At 36.2% G+C, this 23,572-nt stretch overlaps 1 protein-coding gene across 4 annotated transcripts in view; it reads left to right on the top strand.

The window, feature by feature from the left end:
- The window catches only part of ZDHHC21 (zinc finger DHHC-type palmitoyltransferase 21), a 66,507-nt gene that overhangs the window by 10,017 nt on the left and 32,918 nt on the right, over positions 1-23,572 (top strand). For 2 of the 4 annotated variants that reach the window (XM_060199599.1, XM_007535857.3), the window contains exons 3-6: positions 6,841-7,039; positions 8,017-8,115; positions 16,669-16,780; positions 22,156-22,294. In XM_060199599.1, coding sequence (XP_060055582.1) covers positions 6,886-7,039; positions 8,017-8,115; positions 16,669-16,780; positions 22,156-22,294 — 504 coding nt within the window. In that variant the 5' untranslated portion in view covers positions 6,841-6,885. Of the gene's footprint in view, positions 1-3,205; positions 3,576-6,840; positions 7,040-8,016; positions 8,116-16,668; positions 16,781-22,155; positions 22,295-23,572 lie in introns of those variants that run through there. The other 2 variants (XM_060199598.1, XM_060199597.1) reach the window with 2 other exon arrangements.

The raw sequence follows: 23,572 nt of genomic DNA, 5'->3' as shown, positions 1-23,572 counted from the left end.
GTAAAATTTTTCAGTTTTCTGTAAAGTACTCTCATCCCAAGCCTAGGTCTTTCCACCCCCATCATGCACCAGGACCTGAAAAGCCCCCTCCATAGAGTCCTTTACTTTAGTGCAATACACCAGACCCCATCCAAATTCGACTTTGTGGGGTTTTTTTCCCTTCTTTGTGTTTTTACTCTCTGTCTTTCTCAGCTTTTTTTTTTTTTTTTAAAAAATATATATATAATAAAGTGATTTTTTTTTATTCCCTTTTGTTGCCCTTGTTGTTTTATTGTTGTAGTTATTATTGATGTCGTCGTTGTTGGATAAGACAGAGAGAAATAGAGAGAGGGAAGGAAGACAGAGAGGGGGGAAAAGAAAGATAGACACTTGCAGACCTGCTTCACCGTTTATGAAGCGACCCCCCTGCAGGTGGGGAGCTAGCTGGGGGCTTGAACCGGGATCCTTAGGCCGGTCATTAAGCAGTTCGAATCCCTAGCTCCTTACCTGCAGGGGAGTCGCTTAACAGGTAGTGAAGCAGGTCTGCAGGTGTCTTTCTTTCTTCCTCTCTGCCTTCCCCTCCTCTCTCCATTTCTCTCTGTCCTATCCAACAACAATAACGGCTGTGACAACAATAACAACTACAACAAGCACAACAACAAGGGCAACAAAATGGGAAAAACAGCCTCCAGGAGCAATGGATTCGTAGTGTAGGCACCGAGCCCCAGCAGTAACCCTGGAGGTGAAAAAAAAAGTGTTGGGAATAGGACTAGAAAGATGGATCAGGGCAGAGAGTAGCTCCCAAATATGGGGAAAGTATATAAATACTACTAACTGTAAACCCCATCAATCTGACCTGGGGCCCGTGTCTATCCATACTTAGCACAGGAGCCTGCCTCTGCATCCCTGCCAGTCTGAACTTACATTTGATGGTAATATCTAGGAGCATTCTAGGCTGCACTCATTTCAGGACCAGTTTTCCTCAAATGGCAGAGTATGTTGACCCAGCTTCCTTTTGGAGAGTCGGACAGTTTCTACCATTGTTATTCTACATTGAGGGCAGTGTTCTGTAGAGGCTCACAAGAGGGTTTATGATGAGGTTCCTAGTAGAGTGACCAATGATGGTGGAGAGATGGATCTATGAAAGGTTTAGACCCATCCTATCTGTGTGGGAATCCCAGGATTACCTGAGTAGGGCCCTGAATGATGGGGTAGCCTGGTAGTGACCAAAAGGGCCATCATTAAAGTATGCCAGTTTCTTGCCCTTATCCAGTTTTTGTAGTCCTTACTTTATCTGACAGGGCTAGGCTTAGAGTGATTGAGGGAAGTGAAGTAGAATGTAGGTGAGGAGGGTACCTAGTTCTAAGTAGAAAATGTTTGATTAAGTACTTTTAAAAAAATTTATTTATTCCCTTTTGTTGCCATTGCTTTTTTAAAATTATTATTGTAGTTATTAATGTTGTTGGATAGGACAGAGAGAAATGGAGAAAGGAGGGGAAGACAGAGAGGGGGAGAGAAAGATAGACACCTGCAGACCTGCTTCACCGCCTGTGAAGGGACGCCCCTACAGATGGGGCGCCAGGGCTGGAACTGGATTCCTGCTGCCAGTCCTTGAGCTTCACGCCACGTGCACTTAACCCACTGCACTACTGCCCGAGTCCCAATTAAGCACTTTATGTTGCCTTTTTCAGGTCGTTCTACTTGCTTGCTGTACTTACCGAGTCACTGTAGACTATTATGAGCGTAGTTTAAGGTATATAGTTCCCCCCAATTTATGCATACATGTGCGCCTGTGCCCTATCTCGTGTCCTGGTCTATCTATATCTAGGTTCTCTAACTGCCAGCAGGTCTGTCTCTGTCTTTCACTTCATCCATGAAGGAAAGACTTCCCCACTTGTGGTCCTGTGTTTGTGCACCTAGTAGAAGGAACACACACATTAGCATACATAAGGACCTGGCTTGAAACCCCTGTGCTCCACCTGTTGGGGAAGAGGAAAGGTTTCACAGTGTTGGAACAGTGCTGAAGGTGTGTCTCTTTTTTCCTCTATTCCCCATTTCTCTCTATCTCTATCAACAAAAGGAAAGAAAACAGGAAGAAAAAAAAGATGAGGACTTCCCTTCCCCATAGATTTTGCCTATGCAACTGCAACAGCTTTCCCCTTAGCACTGTGTCATGGGTAGCCATAGGCAGATCATCTCACATCAACTTTTTTCCTCCACAACTTTTTGTATTTAAAGATGCAGTACTTTAGAAACATTCTGCACTATAATTGTGCTTAATTTATCTGATCATTCTCTTCCTCCTGCATGGATATTTCAGTTGTGCCATCTTTTTGTGATCACAAAAAGTGTTCTACAGACCGTTCTGGTGTGTCTGTATACTCCTGCACACACTCATGGATGCTTTTATAGACATTTGTAGAAATAAAGTTCTGGCTCAAAGATTTTCACATTTTAATTGGTACTGTCTAAAATGGTGATATTAATTTATATGCTGGCCAATAGCCTGAATGTTCATTTTCCTGTGCTCTCACACTGTTGTTTTTCTGAGATTTTATTAATACAGAACATGAGAAATGTACTTACTCCCCTCCCACATTTTCCTAATAAAAAATTATCACTTTTTCCTTCTGTAAATTACCTGTCTGTATTTACTTTGTGAGCTTATTATCAGTCATATGTTTATATGTTTTTTTTTTAAATTTTTTAGGCTTCTTTGTCTTTAGTAAGTTTTGGACCTCAGAAATTTTAATCTTTATGTGGTCAAACATGACTTAAGTGTCTTGCTTGTGAAGACCTTCATAACTGTAAAAAAGATTTTTGCTATTGTTTTCTAATGGTTTTGCCTTTTATTTCAAATTTAGGAGAGGAAAAGAAATCACTGTGGACTGAGGTACCAGAAAAAAATTCACAAGATTCAGATTGATCTTGAAATATGAAGTGAACTCAAATAAGTAGAGTAAAAAGAACGGCAGGGACATTTCTTATAGGAAGAATGAGAAAGGGAATTTATTTTTCTAATTTATAAATGAGCAGTGACATTTAGTTTCCTGAAAAGGCAAAAATGGAAAGGAAACCTCTTTCCAGATTAGTTTGAACATTATAAATATTTATATGGCCTAGTTTGTTAGAGTTAAATTATATTTTCTTTTCAATGAAAGCTTGTGCTATAGTAATTAACATTATTAATGTCTGTAGTTGCAACACTCAAGTATAGTTACTAGATAGCAATCCTAAAAAATGTTGATGGGCCAGTATGACCACTAGTTACATCAAAGTTTGAGCTATGAGCTCACCATTTAATATACAAATTAACATGTTAAAATCTCTAGTTAAGGAAAGTATTTCACAAATGCCAACTTTAAGACCTAGTAGCAGCCACGTGTTCAGCTCAGTTATTGCTCAGAATGTGTAATAGTTTCTGTCCAACAAGAGCCACGCCCAGCTGATATTAACCGAGTGGAGCCATCCTACAACTCTACCAGTTATTTGTTTCTGGTTGTAATCTGATCTGGAACTCTTACAAGACTACTGCTTTCTCCTCTCCAAATCTAATTGTAAGGATTATGTGCCACTGATTTTTTTTCATTAACCAGGTATTTTAATTCTATATCTGTGGTCACTTTTATTTTTCTCTTCTTTGCTCACTTTTCCTTGGGGATGCTTTTTCTTTTAAATCATTGTTTTTTTTTCTGGGTGAAAATACACACATTTTAAACTGTACTTCTTACTATCCAATGCTTTCTCACTTGAAAAATCTCTTCCAGTGATAAGTCAACATTTGTTATTCTATGGTAGAGGGGAGTAGAAAGAGAGTTAAATATATATGAGTATTTGATAATTTTGCTACTTGCTTATCTGAGTTGAATGCTTTTTTGTTTCAACTTTGATAAATTTAGAAATATGTAATGAAATTTCTCTTCTATTTTATTATTGAGATTATTACTTTTTATAGTGCTGAGAACTTCAGCACTGAAAATGAAAAGGTATATAAAATTAATAATATTGAACTTATTGAGAGATAGTATTTTCTGTCACTTAATTTTAAGACTCGATGGTTGGCATGACTGTGAAAATCAACATTCTTTTAAATATCTCTCTTTGACCATGTTGATAGTATATCATATACATTTATGCTCCTTAGTGTTTAGAAATAGTGATTCCATGCAAATTGAATAACATGCTTTATCTCCTGTGACTCTCCTCACTGTAATAATACTGATAATTCTTTACAATTTTAATTAGAAGGTAATTAAGTCCAACTTTTCCCAAAGCCTGGACATATTCTTAATTTAGAATTCATGCAAAGCTAGACTAGTTTAGGGTATTTCTGATTTAAACAATGGGAGGTGATACTTAGACTGCTTTTCCTGCTGCTACATTATTGCAGGTTCTAGGCATGGATGGATAGGAGTCTGCCTTCAAGGTTAAGTAATACTTTTTTTAAAAAAATATTATTCTGGTAGTTTATTAGCTTTCAAGAATATGGGCAAAAGCTTTAAGAGATGGTACCAAGACTCTTCAACTCATCATAGATTACTTTTAAAGGGAATTATTCTGGAATATAAACCAAAAGTAATGTCACCTACATTTTTTCATGTGTCATTTAGTGAAGTTTACTGGTTTGACTCTAATCCTCTCCTCCAAGATAAGTTTTGATTTTTGCTTTATGTTAGCCTAGCCACAAGTTATCTTTAATTTTAACCACTACATCACAGCTTCTAATGCTTATGAAGTCTTAATATTTTAGTATGGCATTCGTATACTACTATTCATGATATAGCTTCTCATATCTTACTATTCACTCCACTGAAAGGTTTATGATTTATCATGACAATTGGTAATACTTTCTACAATTGTGAGTCTTGAGTGCTTTCTGCACTATCTTCTCTTCTCCATATTGATTGTCTTATTCTGTTTGGTTAACTTTTATTCATCCTTTAAGACTAAATTCTGGTTTTACCCGCCTATTTAACTAGTTCCTATCTTCTGTGCCTCTAGCATTACAGCTTGTCCACATCTCTGGAACTTAATATATTACATTAATCTCATTTTTATGATTCTTTTCACCACGAGGCTGTTAGTTGTTTTAAGCTAAAACCATATTTTAATCATCACTGTATTTACTATGTCTATCAGGTAAGTGGTTTTCTAGTAGAATTTCCATGAACATTTGATGAAGTAAGTTCAGCTCATTGCTGTAACATTGACATTTTAATAAATTCCATTGATGGTGTCTTCCTAGATATGGAGACAGTTGTACCAGAGAAACATGGATGGTTTTTAAAAATATATATGGATAGAATTTTTATTTATCTAATTTAATTAGTTCATTTTATATTTATTTATTTTACTGAAGCAGTGCTCAGCTCTGGCTTATGGTGGGGGAGGGGGATTGAACCTGGGAGTTGGAGCCTCCGTCATGAGAGTCTCTTTTGCATACCATTATGCTATCTATCCCCACCCTAGAATTTTTTGTTAAAGTTCTCAGTTAATTCTGACTTACAGGTTTGAGAAACATTGTAAATTGTTCAAATATGTATTATATTAATCCATTATATTTTATTTAGTGAGCATGAACCCAGGACTTTGTGCAGGATATGACTTACCTCCTCCCAGCCAAATTTTTATTAGATAGATAGATAGATAGATAGATAGAAAGAATGAAGTAGGAAGAAACAATGGAATAAAACTCTACCACCCACTGAAATTTCCTGATTCTGTCCCTGCTAAGCTATGTGATGCTGGGGATTCAGACTAGACCATGAAGCATGGTAAGGCATGCATTGTATCTACAGAGCTCTCAGGCCTTTATTCACTGTATTTTATGTAAAACATGACCCCCCTCAATATAATAATTTGTTCTTTAAGCTTGATAAGTTACATATGCTGAAGTATGAATGTGTTTAAGCCACCTTTTGTACCATGTATATATAGTGTCTTAACTATAAATATCTCGTTTGGAGGTCTGTTACTATTTAATTCTTAAGTTAAAAAAAAAATCCATTTTAAGCAGTAGTCTTTTTTTTTTTTTTTAGTTGATAGTAATAAAATTAATTTGACTTCAGTCCATAAATTCTAATATTTTGGATACTTTTACTTTTCACTTTATAATTTTTCAACATCGTTTTGGAGCAGTCTCATCATTAAAAAGTGAAGTGGGGGGGGTCGCTTCACAAGTAATGAAGCAGGTCTGCAGGTGTCTCTCTGTCTCTCTCCCTCTCTTATCTTCCCTTCCCCGTTCAATTTTCTCTCTGTCCTATCAAAAAAAAAAAGTAATAGAAAAAGACGACAGGCACAGTGGATTCATAGTGCAGGCAGTGGGCCCAGTGATAATCCTGGAGGCAAAAAACAAGAACAAAAAACAAAAACAAACAAACAAACCCCAAGAATTGGGTACATAGTGGTTATGCAAAGAGACTCTTCATGCCTAAGGCTCCCAAGTCCCAGGTTCAGTCTCCCTTATCCTTTAAACTGGAGCTGAGCAGTGCTTTGGTAGAAAACAAGCACTAGTACTAAGCTACACATCTTTTTGGTAGATATGCACACTTATTTCCTCTGGGTTTACACATGGAATTGCTTGATTAAGGGCAGATTCGTGTTTAACTTTGGATGGCAATGCCAAGTTATGATGATTGTAGTTCATAATGAAAACTGATATTATGAGCCTCATGGTAAAATGTGAATATTCTAAAACTCATTTTATTTTCCAGGGTGTTTTATTTTTGCCTAGAAAACCAAGTATCCGGAAAAAAAAAAACCTTATTAAATATCATTTTATAATTGTCCGAAATATAGTTTTGTTTTAGTAAATAATTTTTCTCTATAATTGCTTATTTTTTCCTTTCCCCCTTTCTTTAGGATTGTCTCTCCTTGTGGGTTTTCAGGCAGTTCTAGGTCTGCACAATGGGCCTCCGGATTCACTTTGTTGTTGACCCACATGGTTGGTGCTGCATGGGTTTGATTGTCTTTGTCTGGTTGTACAATATCATTATAATTCCCAAAATTGTCCTCTTTCCTCACTATGAAGAAGGACATATTCCAGGCATATTAATTATAAGTAAGTTTCCAGATCTTTATTTCTTTATATCATTAAAGATTTTTCTTGTAGCTGTTTTGGGGAATAATGCTATAATGATATCCTCTCTCATTCTATTAATATTGCTAAAGTATGGAAGTTAATTTTAAAAGAGTGGAATATATATATATATATTTATATGTATATTTATATTTGAAAAGTTAGAGGAACAATTGCGTATTACTAAGCCATTGTAGTTTATATATATATATGTGTGTGTGTGTATATATATATTTATATTTGAAAAGTTAGAGGAACAATTACTAAGCCAACATAGTTTTGAAGATAATTAGAATTATAAATCAGTTCAACTGCAGAATTTTTTAAAAAAGTTTATTGAAATATGCCATCACTGAGACTTTTTTTGGTTGCTAAGTGTTTCAGATAGAGTCAGAGAGGCAGACAGAGAATGAGGGAAAAGACCACTGCATTGCAGCTTCCTTCAAAGCACTGAAGGTCAGGCTTTAATCTGAGTAGTGCAAATGGCAAAGCAGTACATGATCTAAGTGAGTTTTTTGGTAGGCTTGCTGAATAGTTTTTTTTTCAATCTTACTTTAATTTTTTCAAATATAGCAGTTAAAAGGAAAACCATAAATGTTCATCCATTATTGCCATGCAAAGTAATAAATAAATATATGCATGTAAAATAATGTTTTAAAAGAGTACATTTAACATAGTCCCCTTATTATTTGGCAAATGAAAATTATTTACCTTGTCTTTTGAAACTTATTTACTTACTCTGGCAGTATTAGTTAAAACATACAGTTAGGGGCCTGCGAGATGGCTCCTTCTAGGTTTGAGCCCCCATTATAGGCTATGGAAATACTATAGCATGGGAGGAAGCTTTGGTATATGATGTCTTACCTTTTAAAGCAAAATAAGTACATCTTTGATTTTAAATATACGTGTTGTAAGTTATTTTAAAGTATCGGTAACTATTTTCTTCCTTTCTTTTAAAGTATTCTATGGCATTTCTATATTTTGTCTGGTTGCCTTAGTGAGGGCCTCCATAACTGACCCAGGAAGACTCCCTGAAAATCCCAAGATACCACATGGAGGTATGAGACTTGTCAAATTTATCAGTTACGTTCTTGTATTAAAAAGAAATCTTGATGATACCATTTCATGACTTCCTTACTACATTATTACTTGAAATAAAAATGGCATTATAGATGCCATTTCCTATTTGTCTCCAACTTTTAATAGTTCATTGAAAATTGTAGCACTTTGTAGCACTAGATGAAGCTATTTTTTTTTTTATCACCTGATAACATATAAAGTCAGAAAACACATATTGAAGATATGTTGCTTACTTTACTATATGATAGGAAATAATTTATCCCAATTGAAAAAATACACTTGCTTAGAGTCAGGTAGTGGGACATGTGGTAGAGCAGACACAGTGCACGGGGACCAGCTTCAGGTCCCTGGTCCCCACCTACAGGGAGGAAACTTTGCAAGAGGCGAAGCAGTGTTTTAAGTGCCTCTCTTTCTCTCTTCATCTCTGTCTCACCCTTTCCACTCTATTTCTCTCTGTCTCTGTCCAATAAGGAAGAATAATACACTTGTTTATCATGTTTTAATGTTTCCAAAGTCTTTGGTTCTCTCATACTATCTTTGAGGTAGCTTTATGAGAATAAATTATCTTTTCAAAAATTAAGCTTATTAAGTGTTTTTCTGTTTTTAATATTTATTTATTTATTATTGGATATATAAAGAGAGAAATTGAGAGGAGTGGGGGGGGGGAAGAGAGGGATAGAGACACCTGTAGCCCTGCTTCACCACTTGTGAAGCTTTCCTTTTTTTTCTTTTTTAAAAAGTTTTATTTATTTAATTATTGGATAAAGACAGAAATCGAGAAAGAAGAGCAAGGTAGAAGGGGAGAGAGATACCTTATAGTGCAGCTTCACTGCTCTCGAAACTTTCCCCCTGCAGCTAGGAGACGGGGAGCTTGGACCTGTGTCCGTGTGCATTAAAAATTATGACGTGTACTCAGCTGGGTGCGCCACTGTCTAGTCGCCATGAAGTGTCCCCTAGCACTACACAGTCAGTTATTATAGCTGAGTTTTGCTCAGCTTCTTGCCTTAACTCCCATAATTTTTCTAATGTGGATCTATATACAAATTAATAATTTTAGGGGTCTTGGTGGTGACACACATGTCATTGTTTACAGAGACCTGGGTTTGAATCCCCACTCTTACCTGCAGGAAGGAAGCTTTATGAGTGGTAAAGCCAGTACTGCAGGTGTCTCTCCATCTCCCTTCCTAATTATCTTCCTCTCCCCTCTCAATTTCTCTCTATCCTATCAATTAAATAAGGGAAAAAATAAATTGTTGGCAGGAGTGGTGGATTTGTCATGCAGGCACCAAGACTCAGCAATAACCCCCGTGGCAATGTAAAAATTTAAAAATAATAATAACTAGCTTTTTTTAACCTCTGTTTCTAAAAACAGTTGAAATTATATGGTTCTTGGTGCTGGTTACCTGATTATTTTGTAAATGTGGTTTGAACTTAATAAAAAAAAATAAGTAGCACAGCGGGTTAAGTGCAGGTGGCGCAAAGCACAAGGACTGGCATAAGGATCCCGGTTCGAACCCCGGCTCCCCACCTGCAGGGGAGTCCCTTCACAGGCGGTGAAGCAGGTCTGCAGGTGTCTATCTTTCTCTCCTCCTTTCTGTCTTCTCCTTCTCTCTCCATTTCTCTCTGTCCTATCCAACAATAATAACTACAACAATAAAACAACAAGGGCAACAAAAGGGAATAAATAAATAAAATAAATATTTAAAAAAAAAAGCTTTAAAAAAAATAAGCAAAGTCTTAGCATAAAAAAACAATGTAGCATGACCTTAGAGTTAGGACTATAAAATAGTGACATTTATTTAGTATTGTTTTAAGATTGAATAATATCCCATTATTGAATCTTTTTTTCTTTTTAGGAAAGGAAATTTAAGGACTGAGATGATAGCTCAGTGTGTTAGGACACTAGACTTAACATGCTGGAGACCCAGAGTTCCCAGGTTTAGTCCTTGCCACTACATTAGAGCTTCGTGGTGATCTGGTGTTTCCTTCTCTGTCATTCTCAATTATTTATTTTTTTTAAGGAGAAACTTAATGTTAGGGGTCATGCTAGCTCACCTACTTTGGGTGGGTGAGGAATCAGGATCCAGATCTCAACTATCACATAAGAGCACCACTTAAAGGGAAAGCTTCATGAGTGGACCATTGCTGTGGTCTCTTCCTCTACACTTTTCACTCTCTATCTGAAAACAAAAACAAACAAACAAAAAATGGTCTTCCAGGAATGGTGCAATTGCACAGCTACGAAATCTCAGTCAAACCCTTATAGCAAAGAAAAAAAGTAATTAAAGAACTATATGTACATATACATTTTTAAAGGAAACAATGTGATGGAGACTTAAACTTTAATACTTTTATGATTAAAATATTTTTTAAAAGATTTATTTATTTTTATGAGATAGAGACAAGAGCACTGTTCAGCTCTGGCATACAGTGGTGCCAGAGATTCAGTTCTGTGTCTTTGGGAGTCACAGGCTTGCAAATGTTATATACTTCCACTGAGTGGTCTCCTAATACAGCTAATACTATTTTTACATTTTTTTATTGGATTACTCTTGAAATTAAAAAAAAATATTTACTTATTCCCTTTTGTTGCCCTTTTTTATTGTTGTAGTTATTATTGTTTTTATTGATGTTGTCGTTGTTGGATAGGACAGAGAAAAATGGAGAGTGGAGGGGAAGATGGGGAGAGAAAGACACCTACAGACCTGCTTCTCACTGCTTGTGAAGTGACTCCTCTGCAGGTGAGGAGCCAGGGATTCAGACCAGGATCCTTATGCCAGTCCTTGTGCTTAGCGCCATGTGTGCTTAACCGCTACCGCCCTACTCCCTGAAATATATTTTTTAAAGGAATAACATAATCACCTATATGATTTATTAAATATGAGGGACTTTGAATAAAAGAGAATGTTCTGTTTTCCTGTGCAAAGATTCCCAGAATTTGTTTTTACAAGCTTTTGGATATGTTTATGAAGCATTAAATTAAACTGTCAGACATTTATTTATATTATTCATATGTTGGAAATAAACAAATATGCCTTTATTAGTTTTACCTTTTATAAAAGTTTATTGAAATGGGAGCTGGGTGATGGTGCACCTGGTTGAGCGCACATGTTACAATGAGTGAGGACCCCGGTTCCAGCCCCGGTCTCCATCTGCAGGGGGAAAGCTTCACAAGTGGTGAAGCAGGGCTGCAGGTGTCTCTCGGTCTCTCTCCCTTTCTATTATCCCCTTCCCTCTCAATTTCTGGCTGTCTCTATCCAGTAAATAAATAAAGACAAAAAAAGTTTATTGAAACTTTTAGCATTTTAAAATAGTTTTAAGTGTGGATCCAGGCAGTGGTACATATACTTGGTTACACATTTTACCATTTCTTACTTTCTCCCTTTCTTTTTCTCTCTCTCCCCCTTTCTTTCTTTCTTTCTCTCTCTCTCTTTCTTTCTATTTTATCTGATAGGACAGAGAGAAATTGAGAGAAGAGGGAGAGACAAAGAGGAAGAAAGAATGACACCTGTATACCTGCTTCACTGCTTATAAAGCTTCCCCCTCTGCAGGTGGGGAACAGGGGTTCATACCTAGGTCCTTACACATGGTAATGTGTTTTCACAACTGGGTATGCCACTGCCCAGTCCCCCTATTAACTCATATTTAACTGCCTCAAACACTTAATGGAATTCCATTTTTTATAGCTTGATTTTTCTTTCCCTTAGAAAACTATTTCTAGGCTGGGGAGACAGAATAATATGTGAAAGACTCTCATGCCCGAGGCTCTTAGGCCCCCATGTTCAATCGCCAGCACTGCTATAAGCCAGAGCAGAGCGATGCTTTGGTGTTTGTATCTGTTTCTCTTTCACCCCGTCCCTTCCCTCATTCATTCAAGTAAAATAAACAAAACATTTTTTAAAAGAACATTACAAAAAAGAAAAAAATTTGCTTAAATTTTTTTTTTGAGAACCAGGACACTGTTCAGCTTTGGCTTGTGGTGGCTCTGGGGATTAAACCTGGGTCCTCAGAATCTCAAGCATAATAGTTTTAAATTTTTCATTATCTCTCTCATGAGCTTTCATTTTATATTACTAGATGACTAGTAGAATAGACTTCTAGGCATATTCATGAAACATTAGAATGTATACAAAGTACAATAGCAAGCATTATATACTATGTGAATGGACAGAGTTGTGCTCAAACAGAACTTTATTTATGAACACTGTAATTGAGTATCTTGATTTTAATAAACCAAAATTATTACTACTTTTAGTCATGTAAATTATAAAAAATACTAACTTATTAAACACATAGAAAAAAATGAATTTGGGGGCCTGGGTGGTAGCACAGCGTTTTAAGTGCACATGGTACGAAGCGCAAGGACCGACATAAGGATTCCAGTTCAAGCCCTTGGCTCCCCACCTGCAAGGAGTTGCTTCAAGAAGGTCAGCAGGTGTTGATCTCTCCCCCTCTCTGTTTTTCTTTTCTTTCTCGATTTCTTTCTGTCCTGTTCAATAACAACAACAACCAGGGCAACAAAATAGGGGGAAAAATAGCCTCCAGGAGCAATATATTTGTAATGCAGGCACCAAGCTCCAGTGATAACCCTGGAGGCAAAAAAAAAGAAAAAAGAAAAAATGAATTTCCCTGCAGATTGTAACCTGGCAGCTATGATCTGTCTAGATTACAGAATTGTGGTTTTTCTTTCTTTTTCCTCCTCCAGGGTTATTGCTGGGCTCGGTGCCTGCACCATGAATCCACCGCTCCTGGAGGCCATTTTTCCCCCCTTTTGTTGCCCTTGTAGCTTCGTTGTGGTTATTATTATTGCCCTTGTTGATGCAATTCGTTGTTGGATAGGACAGAGAGAAATGGAGAGAGGAGGGGAAGACAGAGAGAGAGGGGAGAGAAAGATAGACACCTGCAGACCTGCTTCACTGCCTGTGAAGCGACTCCCCTGCAGGTGGGGAGCCGGGGGCTCGAATCGGGATCCTTACGCTGGTCCCTGCGCTTTGCGCCACATGCGCTTAACCCACTGCGCCACCGCCCGACCCCCAGAATTGTGGTTTTTCTCTGACATAGCCAAATGCTTTCATCTTTTCTGAGGATACCTTTTATTTTTATTCAAAAATGCCTCATGACTTTTTTGACATCCCAATATAATGATGAGGTTGCTGTTACCTCTGGGTAGTTTAAATGAGTTAAGAATCATCATTATTCATTACATATAATATGAAAGTAAGTAGTAAAGCCTTTGAGTGTAAAGGCAGCTGAGTTTTTTTTTTAAATTGGAAATTAACTGTGGAGAAAAATTACTGAAGCAAATCTTTTATGTGAGTGAACCCCTATTCTGGAAATGGGTATTTGCAAGGAGTTTCCTCCACAGTCTTATATTTCAAGGCCTTTAAAGACAAAGCTAAGAGTTTTTATTGAGGGCAGTGTTGCAGGCTACAAATAACATTTTGTGATCTGGCACAGTGAGAACCCCTCTAATGCCTTCAAACATGGCTGTAAGCTTTTCTTTATGCACCTGTAGCACCAGAATGCTGCAGGTATAAGCAGTAAAAGTCATGGATGATCCAGCTCCTCTTCCAAAATGCTATTTTGAATTGCTCTGTCAGAGAAATGGAGAAGTATTACTTGGAGAATAACTGAAATTCTATGATGTTTGCATGATGGAGAAAATGCTCAATGACTCATTTCTCAGAATATAATCTCACTGTTAATGATACATGATTATGTGAATTCAAGTTTTAGGATTATAATGTTGGGGCAATTCAAGCTAAGTGAGAATAAAATTTTTGTAAACTTATGAAATTATTATGCCATGTACTAATTGTATTTTCATTTCACTTACAGTGATGATTTCATTGTATTTAAATCTAGCTTTAACAATGTTAATCTTTTTACAAGGCATGTTTTCATTAAAGTAGAACTTTTAGGTGGAAATTAAAGGATACATTCTACATAATAAAGCCATTTTTCTTGAGGGTATACTCTTTCTGAATATAATGGTATACTCTTTCTGAATATAATGGATATATAATAGTAATTTACAATGAAAACAAATATCGCTTCTCTTTTTTTTTTTTTTGATCCTCAAAAGTTTTGAATGCAGAACTTTATTGTGTGCTCCCGTATTCTAGTCTGGAACAAATTAGTAGATGGTTGGACAGACCTTTTTTTTTTTTTTTCCTTCTTTTTTTTATTGGGAAGTTAATAGTTCACAGTCCAGTTGTTGGCACATGGGTTCAATTTCTCATCTCACCAAGATAGATGTCTGCAAAACACTCTCACTCCCAAAGTAGGTGTGTCATCATGTGCCAGGTCCTGAAAGCTCCTCTTCCCCCACCCCCCTCCCTGCCCTCCTATCCCGGAGTTCTTCACTTTGGTGCAGTACAACACCAGTCCAAGTTACTCTTTGTGTTTCCCCTTTCTGCTCTTATTTCTTAAGTTCTTCCCATGAGTGAGATCATCCCACATTTATTCTTCTCTTTTTGGCTTATTTAACTTGATTCCTTCAGTCTCCATTCCAAGATGAGGTAGAGAAGGTGATTTCAGCATTCTTCATAGCGAATATATATGTGTGTATATGTATGTGTGTGTGTGTGTGTGTGTGTAATTTTTATTTATTTTTCATAGAGAAAGAAATTGAGAGTGAAGGGAGGGTTAGAGAGGTAAAGAGAGAAAGAGAGATATTTGTAGCACCATTTCACCACTCATGAAACTTCTGTCCTATAGGTGGGAACCAGGGGCTTGAACCGGATCTTTATACATGGTGACCTGTTATCCATGGGGTACACCACTGCCTGGCCCCTCAGACAGTTTTGTCAATAAATAATTATAAAAATACATGTAATGTATTTTCTTATAATTGCCTTCATTTTGGGAACTGTTTTAATACATTCTATCTGACAATTCTGTCCAATTTTTTTTTTTTTTTAATTTACTGGATAGAAGCAGAGAAATCAAAAGGAAGAGAGACAAAGAGACACCTGTAGTGCTCCTTTACCACTTGCCAGGCTTTCCCCATGCAGGTGGAACAGGGGCTGGGAGCTTGAACTTGGGTCCATGTGCATTATAACGTGTGCTCAACCAGGTGTTCCACCATGCGGTCACCCAGCCTTTATATATATATGTGTGTGTGTGTGTATACATACATATATATTTAGTTTTATTTATTAACTATTGGATAGAGACAGAGAGAAATTGAGAAGGGATAGGGAGAGAGACAAAGAGACACCTGCAGCCCTGCTTCACCACTTGTGAAGCTTTCCTCCTGGAGGTGGGGACCAGGGGCTTGAACCCAGGTCTTTGCACACTGTAGTGTGCACACTTAACCAGGTGTGCCACTGCCTGCCCCCCCTTTTTAATAGAACTTTCTGATATCATTTAATTGGGAAGTGGGGGAGGTAAATAGTTTATAGTATAGTTTATGACATATGGTTTAAGTTTCATATCTTCCCATAACTACATTGCATGCATTTTTATATTTATAAAACTCTATCTGAAGGGCCAGGCAGTGGTGCACCCCATAGAGTCTGCAAAACACTCCCAAGTTAGGTCCTTTTCCACCATCATACACCAGGACCCAATATACTCTCGACACCCTTACTTGGCCTTCTGCCCCGTAGTTCTTGCTTTGGTGGACTATACCACACCCAGTCCAAGTTGCATTTATAAGTGAAACGATCCAGTGTTTGCCCCTCTTATTTTGACTAGTCTATCTCATTTTAACTTGATACCTTCAAGTTTCATCCAAGACAATTTAAAAGTTGACTTCATCATTTTAAAAAATATTTATTTATTTATTCATTCCCTTTTGTTGCCCTTGTTGTTTTCTTGTTGTAGTTATTACTGTTGTTGTCGTTGTTGGATAGGACAGAGAGAAATGGAGGGAGGAGGGGAAGACAGATATGGGGAGAGAAAGACAGACACCTGCAGACCTGCTTCACCGCCTGTGAAGCTATTCCCTTGTGGGTGGGGAGCGGGTGGCTCAAACCAGGATCCTTACGCTGGTCCTTGTGCTTTGCGCCATGTGCGCTTACCCACTGCGCTACTGCCGGACTCCCTAGATGACTTCATCATTTTTAACAGCTGAGTAGTATTTCATTGCGTGTATGTTTATTTTTCTTAGCTGATCATTTGCCATTTGTCTTAATCTGCTGAAATAACTCAGCATTATTTCTGCTTTAGGTAATAATTTTACAGAAGTTAAATTTGTTTAAATAAAATCCTGTTTTGATTCACTCATTTTCTTATGCTTTAGGGTTTTGTCCTGAGCCTTAATTTATAAACAGTGTCTCCCAAATCCAAGTATATTGTTTTCTACCACTTACTTTGATTATCAGTAACATCTTTTATTGGTTAAAATTAGAAATATACCAAAAAATACTTAGAAGAGTATAGCATCATTTTTGCAAAAACCTTGATACTGGAGACTTCCTTAGATATATATTGAAGATTTCCTATAAGCTATTATAAATAGTGGTTGCTGAATTTCAGCATTACTCATTTGTTTTTATTAAGTGGATTTTAATTTCCTTCTCTAGAAAGGGAGTTCTGGGAGTTATGTAACAAGTGTAATTTGATGAGACCAAAGCGTTCCCATCACTGCAGCCGCTGTGGACACTGTGTTAGGAGAATGGATCATCATTGTCCATGGTAAGAAAAGACTAAATTGCTTTACTAAGAAGTACTGGGGGACTGGGTGATGGTGTACCTGGTGGTACATGTTACCAGGTACAAATACTCAGGTTTTAGCTCCCTCCAGCCTGTCCCAACCTAGAGGGCAGAGGTTTCATAAGTAGTGAAGCGATACTCCAGGTGTCTTTTTTTTCCCTATCTTTCCTTTTTCTCTCAACATTTCTTTATATCTATCAGTCAATCAATCAATCATCTTTAAAAAACAAAAAAATGAGGAAGTCGGGCGGTGGCGCAGCGGGTTAAGTGCACGTGGCGCAAAGCGAAAGGACTGGCGAAAGGATCCCGGTTCAAGCCTCCTGCTCCCCATTTGCAGGGGAGTCGCTTTACAAGCGGTGAAGCAGGTCTGCAGGTGTCTATCTTTCTCTCCTCCCCCTCTGTCTTCCCTTCTTCTCTCTGTTTCACTCTGTCCTATCCAACAACAATGACATCAATAGTTAAACAACAAGGGCAGCAAAAGGGAAAATAAATATTTAAACAAAATTTTTTTAATTAAAAAACAAAAAATGAAAAATAAACATTAGAGCTTCATAGGTTTAAACAAAAGTTACATTAAGTCATGCAAGAGGAAACCTGGTAAGGATTACCTCTGTTTTGGTCACATGCTTTTTACTAACTCCCAAAGTAATTATTCCTTTTTAATAATTTTTTGTTATTGATAGTATGTTACAAAATTATAAGATTACACTGAGTAGTTCCACACCATGCATGCTCACCACCAGAGTTTCATATCCCCATCCTCCTACCTTCCAAAGATAACCACTGTAGTTCTAACAAGTTTTAGTTTGCTTGCTTCTGTTTTTTTTTTTTGACAAGTTCATGTAAATCAGATCTCTAAATTCCATATATGAGTGAAACCATCTGGTAGTTGTCTTCATCTCTTTACTTATTTCGCTAAGCAGCACGATCACCTCTAGTTCCATCCATTTTGTCACACACACACACACACACACACACACACACACACACACGCTCGCGACAAACACTAATTAGAAGAGACCTATGCACCCCTATGCTCATAGCTGCGTCATTCACATAGCCAAGGAGTGGAAGCAGCCTTAATGCCCAGCAACAGATGATTGGCTAGAGAAGTTATGGGATATATATTCCAAAGTCATTTTTCTGCAGAGATCTTCTCCTCCCCCTTCTCTCTTCCCTTACTGAGTTTTCACTGAGGCTTTATGTTTTCATGATTTCACCACTCTTAGAGGACTTTCTGTGAGGTGAGAGAGATCACAGCACCACTCCACAGTTCTTGGAGCTTCCTCTTTGCATTGTGCGCCTATACCATAGCCCGGGGTTCACAATTTGGTCTTTATGTATGGTAGAGTGTGTCCTCTCTCAGGTTAGTTATCTGCTAACTCTAGAGACTCTATCTTTTCTGTAACAAAGATACAAAAGCAGAAAACTAAGAGTTTACATATACCCAAATATACCAAAGAACTAAGGTGTTAGTGTTAAATGAGGCAATGTATATAAGGCATTTCCTGCAATATCAAACACAAAGAAATACTTAAATGAGCGGGAGAGATAACATAGTAATTGTGTAAATACTTGAATAGTTGTTACTGTTACTGTATATGTCCAATATCTTATATTACCCTTCCCATCTTGCCAATTAAAGAATAACACATTTCAAGTACGCTAATTCTTCCCTTCTCATCACTGTTTTAAGCATTTTTTCAGTATTAAATATTCAGTATAGATATTTACACTACAAACATGTTAGATTTGCATCTGTCTGTATGTCTGTGGTTCTTAGCTGATTCTGCTGAGTGGCCAACATTTTACATCAATAGAGGGCTCTCGTAATATTTAAGTATTTAAGGAAAATGTTCAGTTGAGAAATTTTTTGAAACAAATGCTGTGTGAATTCTGCATTGTATCTCATTTCAAAGCTGTTGCAAAAATCTGTGAACAAGATATTGTATTTAATTCTGTTTTCCAAGTATGGGGTCTCTGTATAAATATTTAAACTGGTACAGTATAGCACTTTACAAATATATGCACATACATATATGTTTATGTTTGTATACACATGCAATGCATATATACAAACTTAACTACATAGCGAATGTCTTGAATTTGTAACTACATTCTTCCAAAGTTGACTCCAGGGTAAAATTTAACTTTATCTAACAATGTTAATAGATTTGTACTTTCTTTTATTTTTGGTAACTTTCAATAGCATATGTTATTGCTAGCAAACTTCTAGTAGATATTTGGTAATCCCTAGGAAAAATAGAATCCTTTTAAACAGCGTAGTTTTGTCACTGTATAATCTTTAATCCCCAATACATAGTAGTATAGTCTATACCATACATATAGTTTGTTTAAAAATTGTAGTTTGGGCTGGGAAAACATGCGATGGTAGTGTACCAGACTTTTCTGAGACCCCAGAGGTACCCAGCCTCACCATATGCCAGAATGGAGCAGTGCTCTGGTTTTTCTTTCTCATGAAATCAAATAAATCTTAAAAAAAAAACACCAAAAAACATAAAACCTTGAGTCTAAACAGAGTACTTGTCAACTGGTTTTCTAAACCTCTGTGATCTGCCTTTAGTTGCAGTAGAGCTACTTATCTCTCACTTTCTCTCTCCCTTTCTTTCTTTCTTTCTTTCTTTCTTTCTTTCTTTCTTTCTTTCTTTCTTTCTTTTTCTTTTGGGATGTTTCAACAATATGGTTGACTTTTTCAGATAGAGAGAGGCACCACAGCCTTGAAGCTTCCCTTAGTGTAGTGGAACCTAGATTCAAACCTGGATCTTGCCCATGAAAAAGCAAGCATATTATTCAGGTGAACTATCTTGCTGATCCAGAAATGGATTCCTTTAAAGATCTAGTGAGAACACTCATGTAGATAACATCTGATAGTCACACCAAAAATTTAGCTGTATATGCTTTTCGAGAAATCTTTCTGATTAACTAAAATATAAATGCTCATAATATGATGGGATATTAACACTTTCTTTTAAAAATAGTACAGTAATTTAAGTTTATAAATAATCAGCTAGAAAATGTTTAGTGACTATAAAGATACATGACACTTTATTTTAAGGGATAAACTAGGTTACAGAATAATTAATTTTTTAGAATAATCAAAATTTTAACCACAATTGGGATGATCTGTCTATTTTCAGACCTCTCACTTCCAAAGATTTAGTTATTTTCCAGAATGTTGATGGGAAAGAGATGAGGAAAGAACTCTAATGGATAGGAAAGGAAGGTGGATGAGGGCCTAAAAGAGATTTAGAACTTTTTTTCTTTTAACCATTATATTACCAAATAGAGCATTGTGGATATATTCAGAGAGAACAGCCTATACTGAAAGAAAGCAGAATTTTTATGTTTTCAGAAATTACATTATCTCTGTTGCCTGACAGCTTTAGATTTAGAGGTCTGTTCTCAGAGTATCTCAAGATATTTCTGACTTATCACCCTAAGCAGCTTGTTAGTATGAAAAGAAGTCTTACATAAAAGTTATGTATCTGTTCTTAAAGCCCACTAGCTAATGGGCTCATGAACTGAGAATGTCCTCATCATAGATGGTATTTCTCAAATTTGGGGAGTTGGAAGTACAGGAAAAAGATCCTTTAAACAACACTATTTTGAGTCCATATATAAGCACACTTCTCTGATAGCCCTGTTTGTAAACAACAAGACACAGGATATTTTCTTATTTAGTAAGAATGAGTTCTTAAATCTAGGAGATACCTCTACAAGAATTTTTATTTCTGTACCATATCTGATTTAAAAAAAAAAATATATATATATACATATATATATATATATATCAGCCTGGGATGTGGTACAGAAGCTAGAGTGCTGTACTTGCAAGCATGGGCATGTGAGTTCAGTCCCAGGCATTACATATACCGGAGATAAGCTCTGCGGTTCTCTCTCTCTCTCTCATTAGTAGATTTAAAAGATCCTAAATTATATTTTCTTTATTAAAAAAACTATCTCTAAGACTTCGTGAGAACTAATGTGAAACTGTACTCTTTAATCTTTCAGTCTATAAACCACTGTTAATCACAATGTCTTAAAAAATACATTTAAAATAGTTTAATGACACATCTTTATCAGTGACTTGACAAATCTTTACACTCTATGACTTCAGGGTGTATTTTAACAACCATACCTGTAATGACACATATTTAAAGTAATTAAGAGTTAGACCTGTTACATATTTTTCAGTCATAATATACTGAAAAAGCATGCCAGTATGTGGAATGAAAACACTTGTGCAAGATTTTAATTTTTTTGCTGAAATTGTAAGATATTTTGGAATTGGGGGTATGATAAAGAATTTGGAACAATCAAATATTTATCTTGCATTAGCCCTGGAAATTTGGGGATTGTAATGTCAGTCCTAGTTAGGGTCTCTAATAGATTAGTTTAAGAATTTGTAAATAATTTTTAATCTATTTATTTATTTTTTTAAATCTATTTTTATGTACATCAACCAAGAACAATTTTTTTCTTCAACTTTATTGGGGGAATGCTTTGTAGAATTGTGAGGAGATTGATGTCAGTACATCTCAACTTCCATCAATCCATCAGTCAGTCATCCTATCCTACCATCATGGTTGAGGGAAAAAGAAGGGGAAGGACTGACTAGAAATGGATGACCTCATTCATAGATGGAACCTAAACGGAAGAAAGAAAAAAAAAAGAGCAAGGGCAGTATAGGGTGAATCTTCAATCAACTGTAGTCAATTGAAGCAAGTATTGCAGGAACTCAAAAGGGAAAGGGCGGGGCACAAAAGGGAAGTTAGGGAATTAAGTTCCAACAATAGATTTTAAAAGTAAGAAAAATTATGTTTAGCCCCTATGTCTGTGTGACAAATTTAAGTTTTATTCTTTTTTGGAATCATCCACATTGCTCTCTCTAGCTAGAATGTTGTAATGGAAAAGTGATATATGGAAGAAATATCTTGTTCTCTTGAACACTGTTTATTCTAATTGCATATCTTCTGGCAATTGGCTTTGCTCCTTTGTTCTGTTTGCATATCAATGAGAGACTACCATCTGCTCTGCCTGCCTCACTGAGTTGTGAGTTAAAAGGGGACCTTATGTATGGACTCCCTTTGTAAAGTAGGAAAAACTGTACAAATAAGGCATGGTGTATTTATATATCATTCCCTTTGTACTGTTTGCTTTCAATTTGAATAGCTTTAAATATCAATTTCTATATGAATCCAGTACTTTTTTTATACTCTGCCATCTTGTCCCTGCTGACGTATCTCTATGAAGATAATCCTTTATAAAACCAAGATTTTTATGTATTTATTTATCAATGTTTAAAATATTGTTTATGTCTCATTTTTTTTCTTCAGGATTAACAATTGTGTTGGTGAAGATAATCATTGGCTTTTTCTGCAGTTGTGTTTCTACACTGAACTTCTAACTTGCTACGCACTGATGTTTGCTTTCTGTCACTATTACTACTTTCTTCCACTAAAAAAGCGTAACTTGGTAAGAAATGTTTACATCCACTAATACTAGAACAGCTGTAACATGCCATTGTTTCCATTATTAACATAAAATGGTTCCTTTAAGTACAGAAGATTGCAAACAAAACTCAAAATTAAACTCAGTTGGTGACATTTGAAATGTATTGGGACTAAGAAAGTAGAACCTAGTCTGACATTCTCTTTTAACTAAGTCCAGTTATAATTATATCTTATTGAGTGATTGGCCTTTAAAAAAGCAACATGAGAGAGAACCTTCTCAGTACTTTGTTTAAAAATACCTACAATAATGAAACACAAATGAACAAAGTTAACTACTTTTCAGGAATAAAAATAGATTTCAATTTTTTGGTTTCATTTTAAAGAGGCACTTCTTGACTTTGACTTCTACTGGAACTGGGTATTGAACCTGTAACCTATATTGCCTCAGGATTGAAAGTCTGTTGTACTACTCTTGAGTTCTATTTTCATTGTTTCTCACAGGAACTTAAGTTCTTGATGAAAAAGAATTTCATTCTCTACGTTTAACAATAATGGTAAAAATGAATTTGCAAGGTAAATTAAAACGTTATATGTAAACCCAGGTAGTGCTTTTCCCATTTCATGGAGGAACTGTAAGTACTAGTATTTGCTTTCAGTGGTAGATGTGGTGTTGGTGATAACAACTGAATTTTTGAGTTCTTGATTGTCAACATTGTACTATAGGTATTCATCCTAATTCTCTTTAATGTTCACATCAAACACATGAGTTATGCATGGTCTCTCCCTCCATACCCTGTCCCCTCCCCAGTTTTATAGGTGTGGGAAAGACTTCATAGAGGTTAAGTTTTATAGTAGAAAGTGATTTAAAAAAAAAAAAAAAAAAAACTTGTTTAGACTGTAGAACTTGGCTTTGAACCCGAGCACTTGTGTTTTGTGTATAGAGCTGGTACCTAACCCTGAAAATATGTTATTTGGACTTAGACTATGTGTTCTTAAAATAGTGTGTGTGTACATGCATGTGAGATAGAGCATGTACACAACATGCCAGTGTGTTTCAAGAAAGTGAGGGAGGTAAAGAAAAAGGAAGGAAGCATTCCTGATAAAGGCTGTGTATTTATTCTTTGTTTCTTATACCATTTTATATAGTTTAAAGCTTTTGTATTAAACTTAAGTTCAGTGTGATTATATACACTTAGGTTTTGAAACAAGGGTGGAGTAAGAGAAAGTCTTTAAGTTATATATGCATTTTTGTGAGAAAGATGTACTAGAGTACTACTCACCCATTTATGATGTTCCTTTT

This window comes from Erinaceus europaeus, chromosome 10 (assembly GCF_950295315.1).
Source record: "Erinaceus europaeus chromosome 10, mEriEur2.1, whole genome shotgun sequence".
Lineage (NCBI taxonomy): Eukaryota > Metazoa > Chordata > Mammalia > Eulipotyphla > Erinaceidae > Erinaceus > Erinaceus europaeus.
This window is presented reverse-complemented; position numbering and strand designations above follow the sequence as displayed.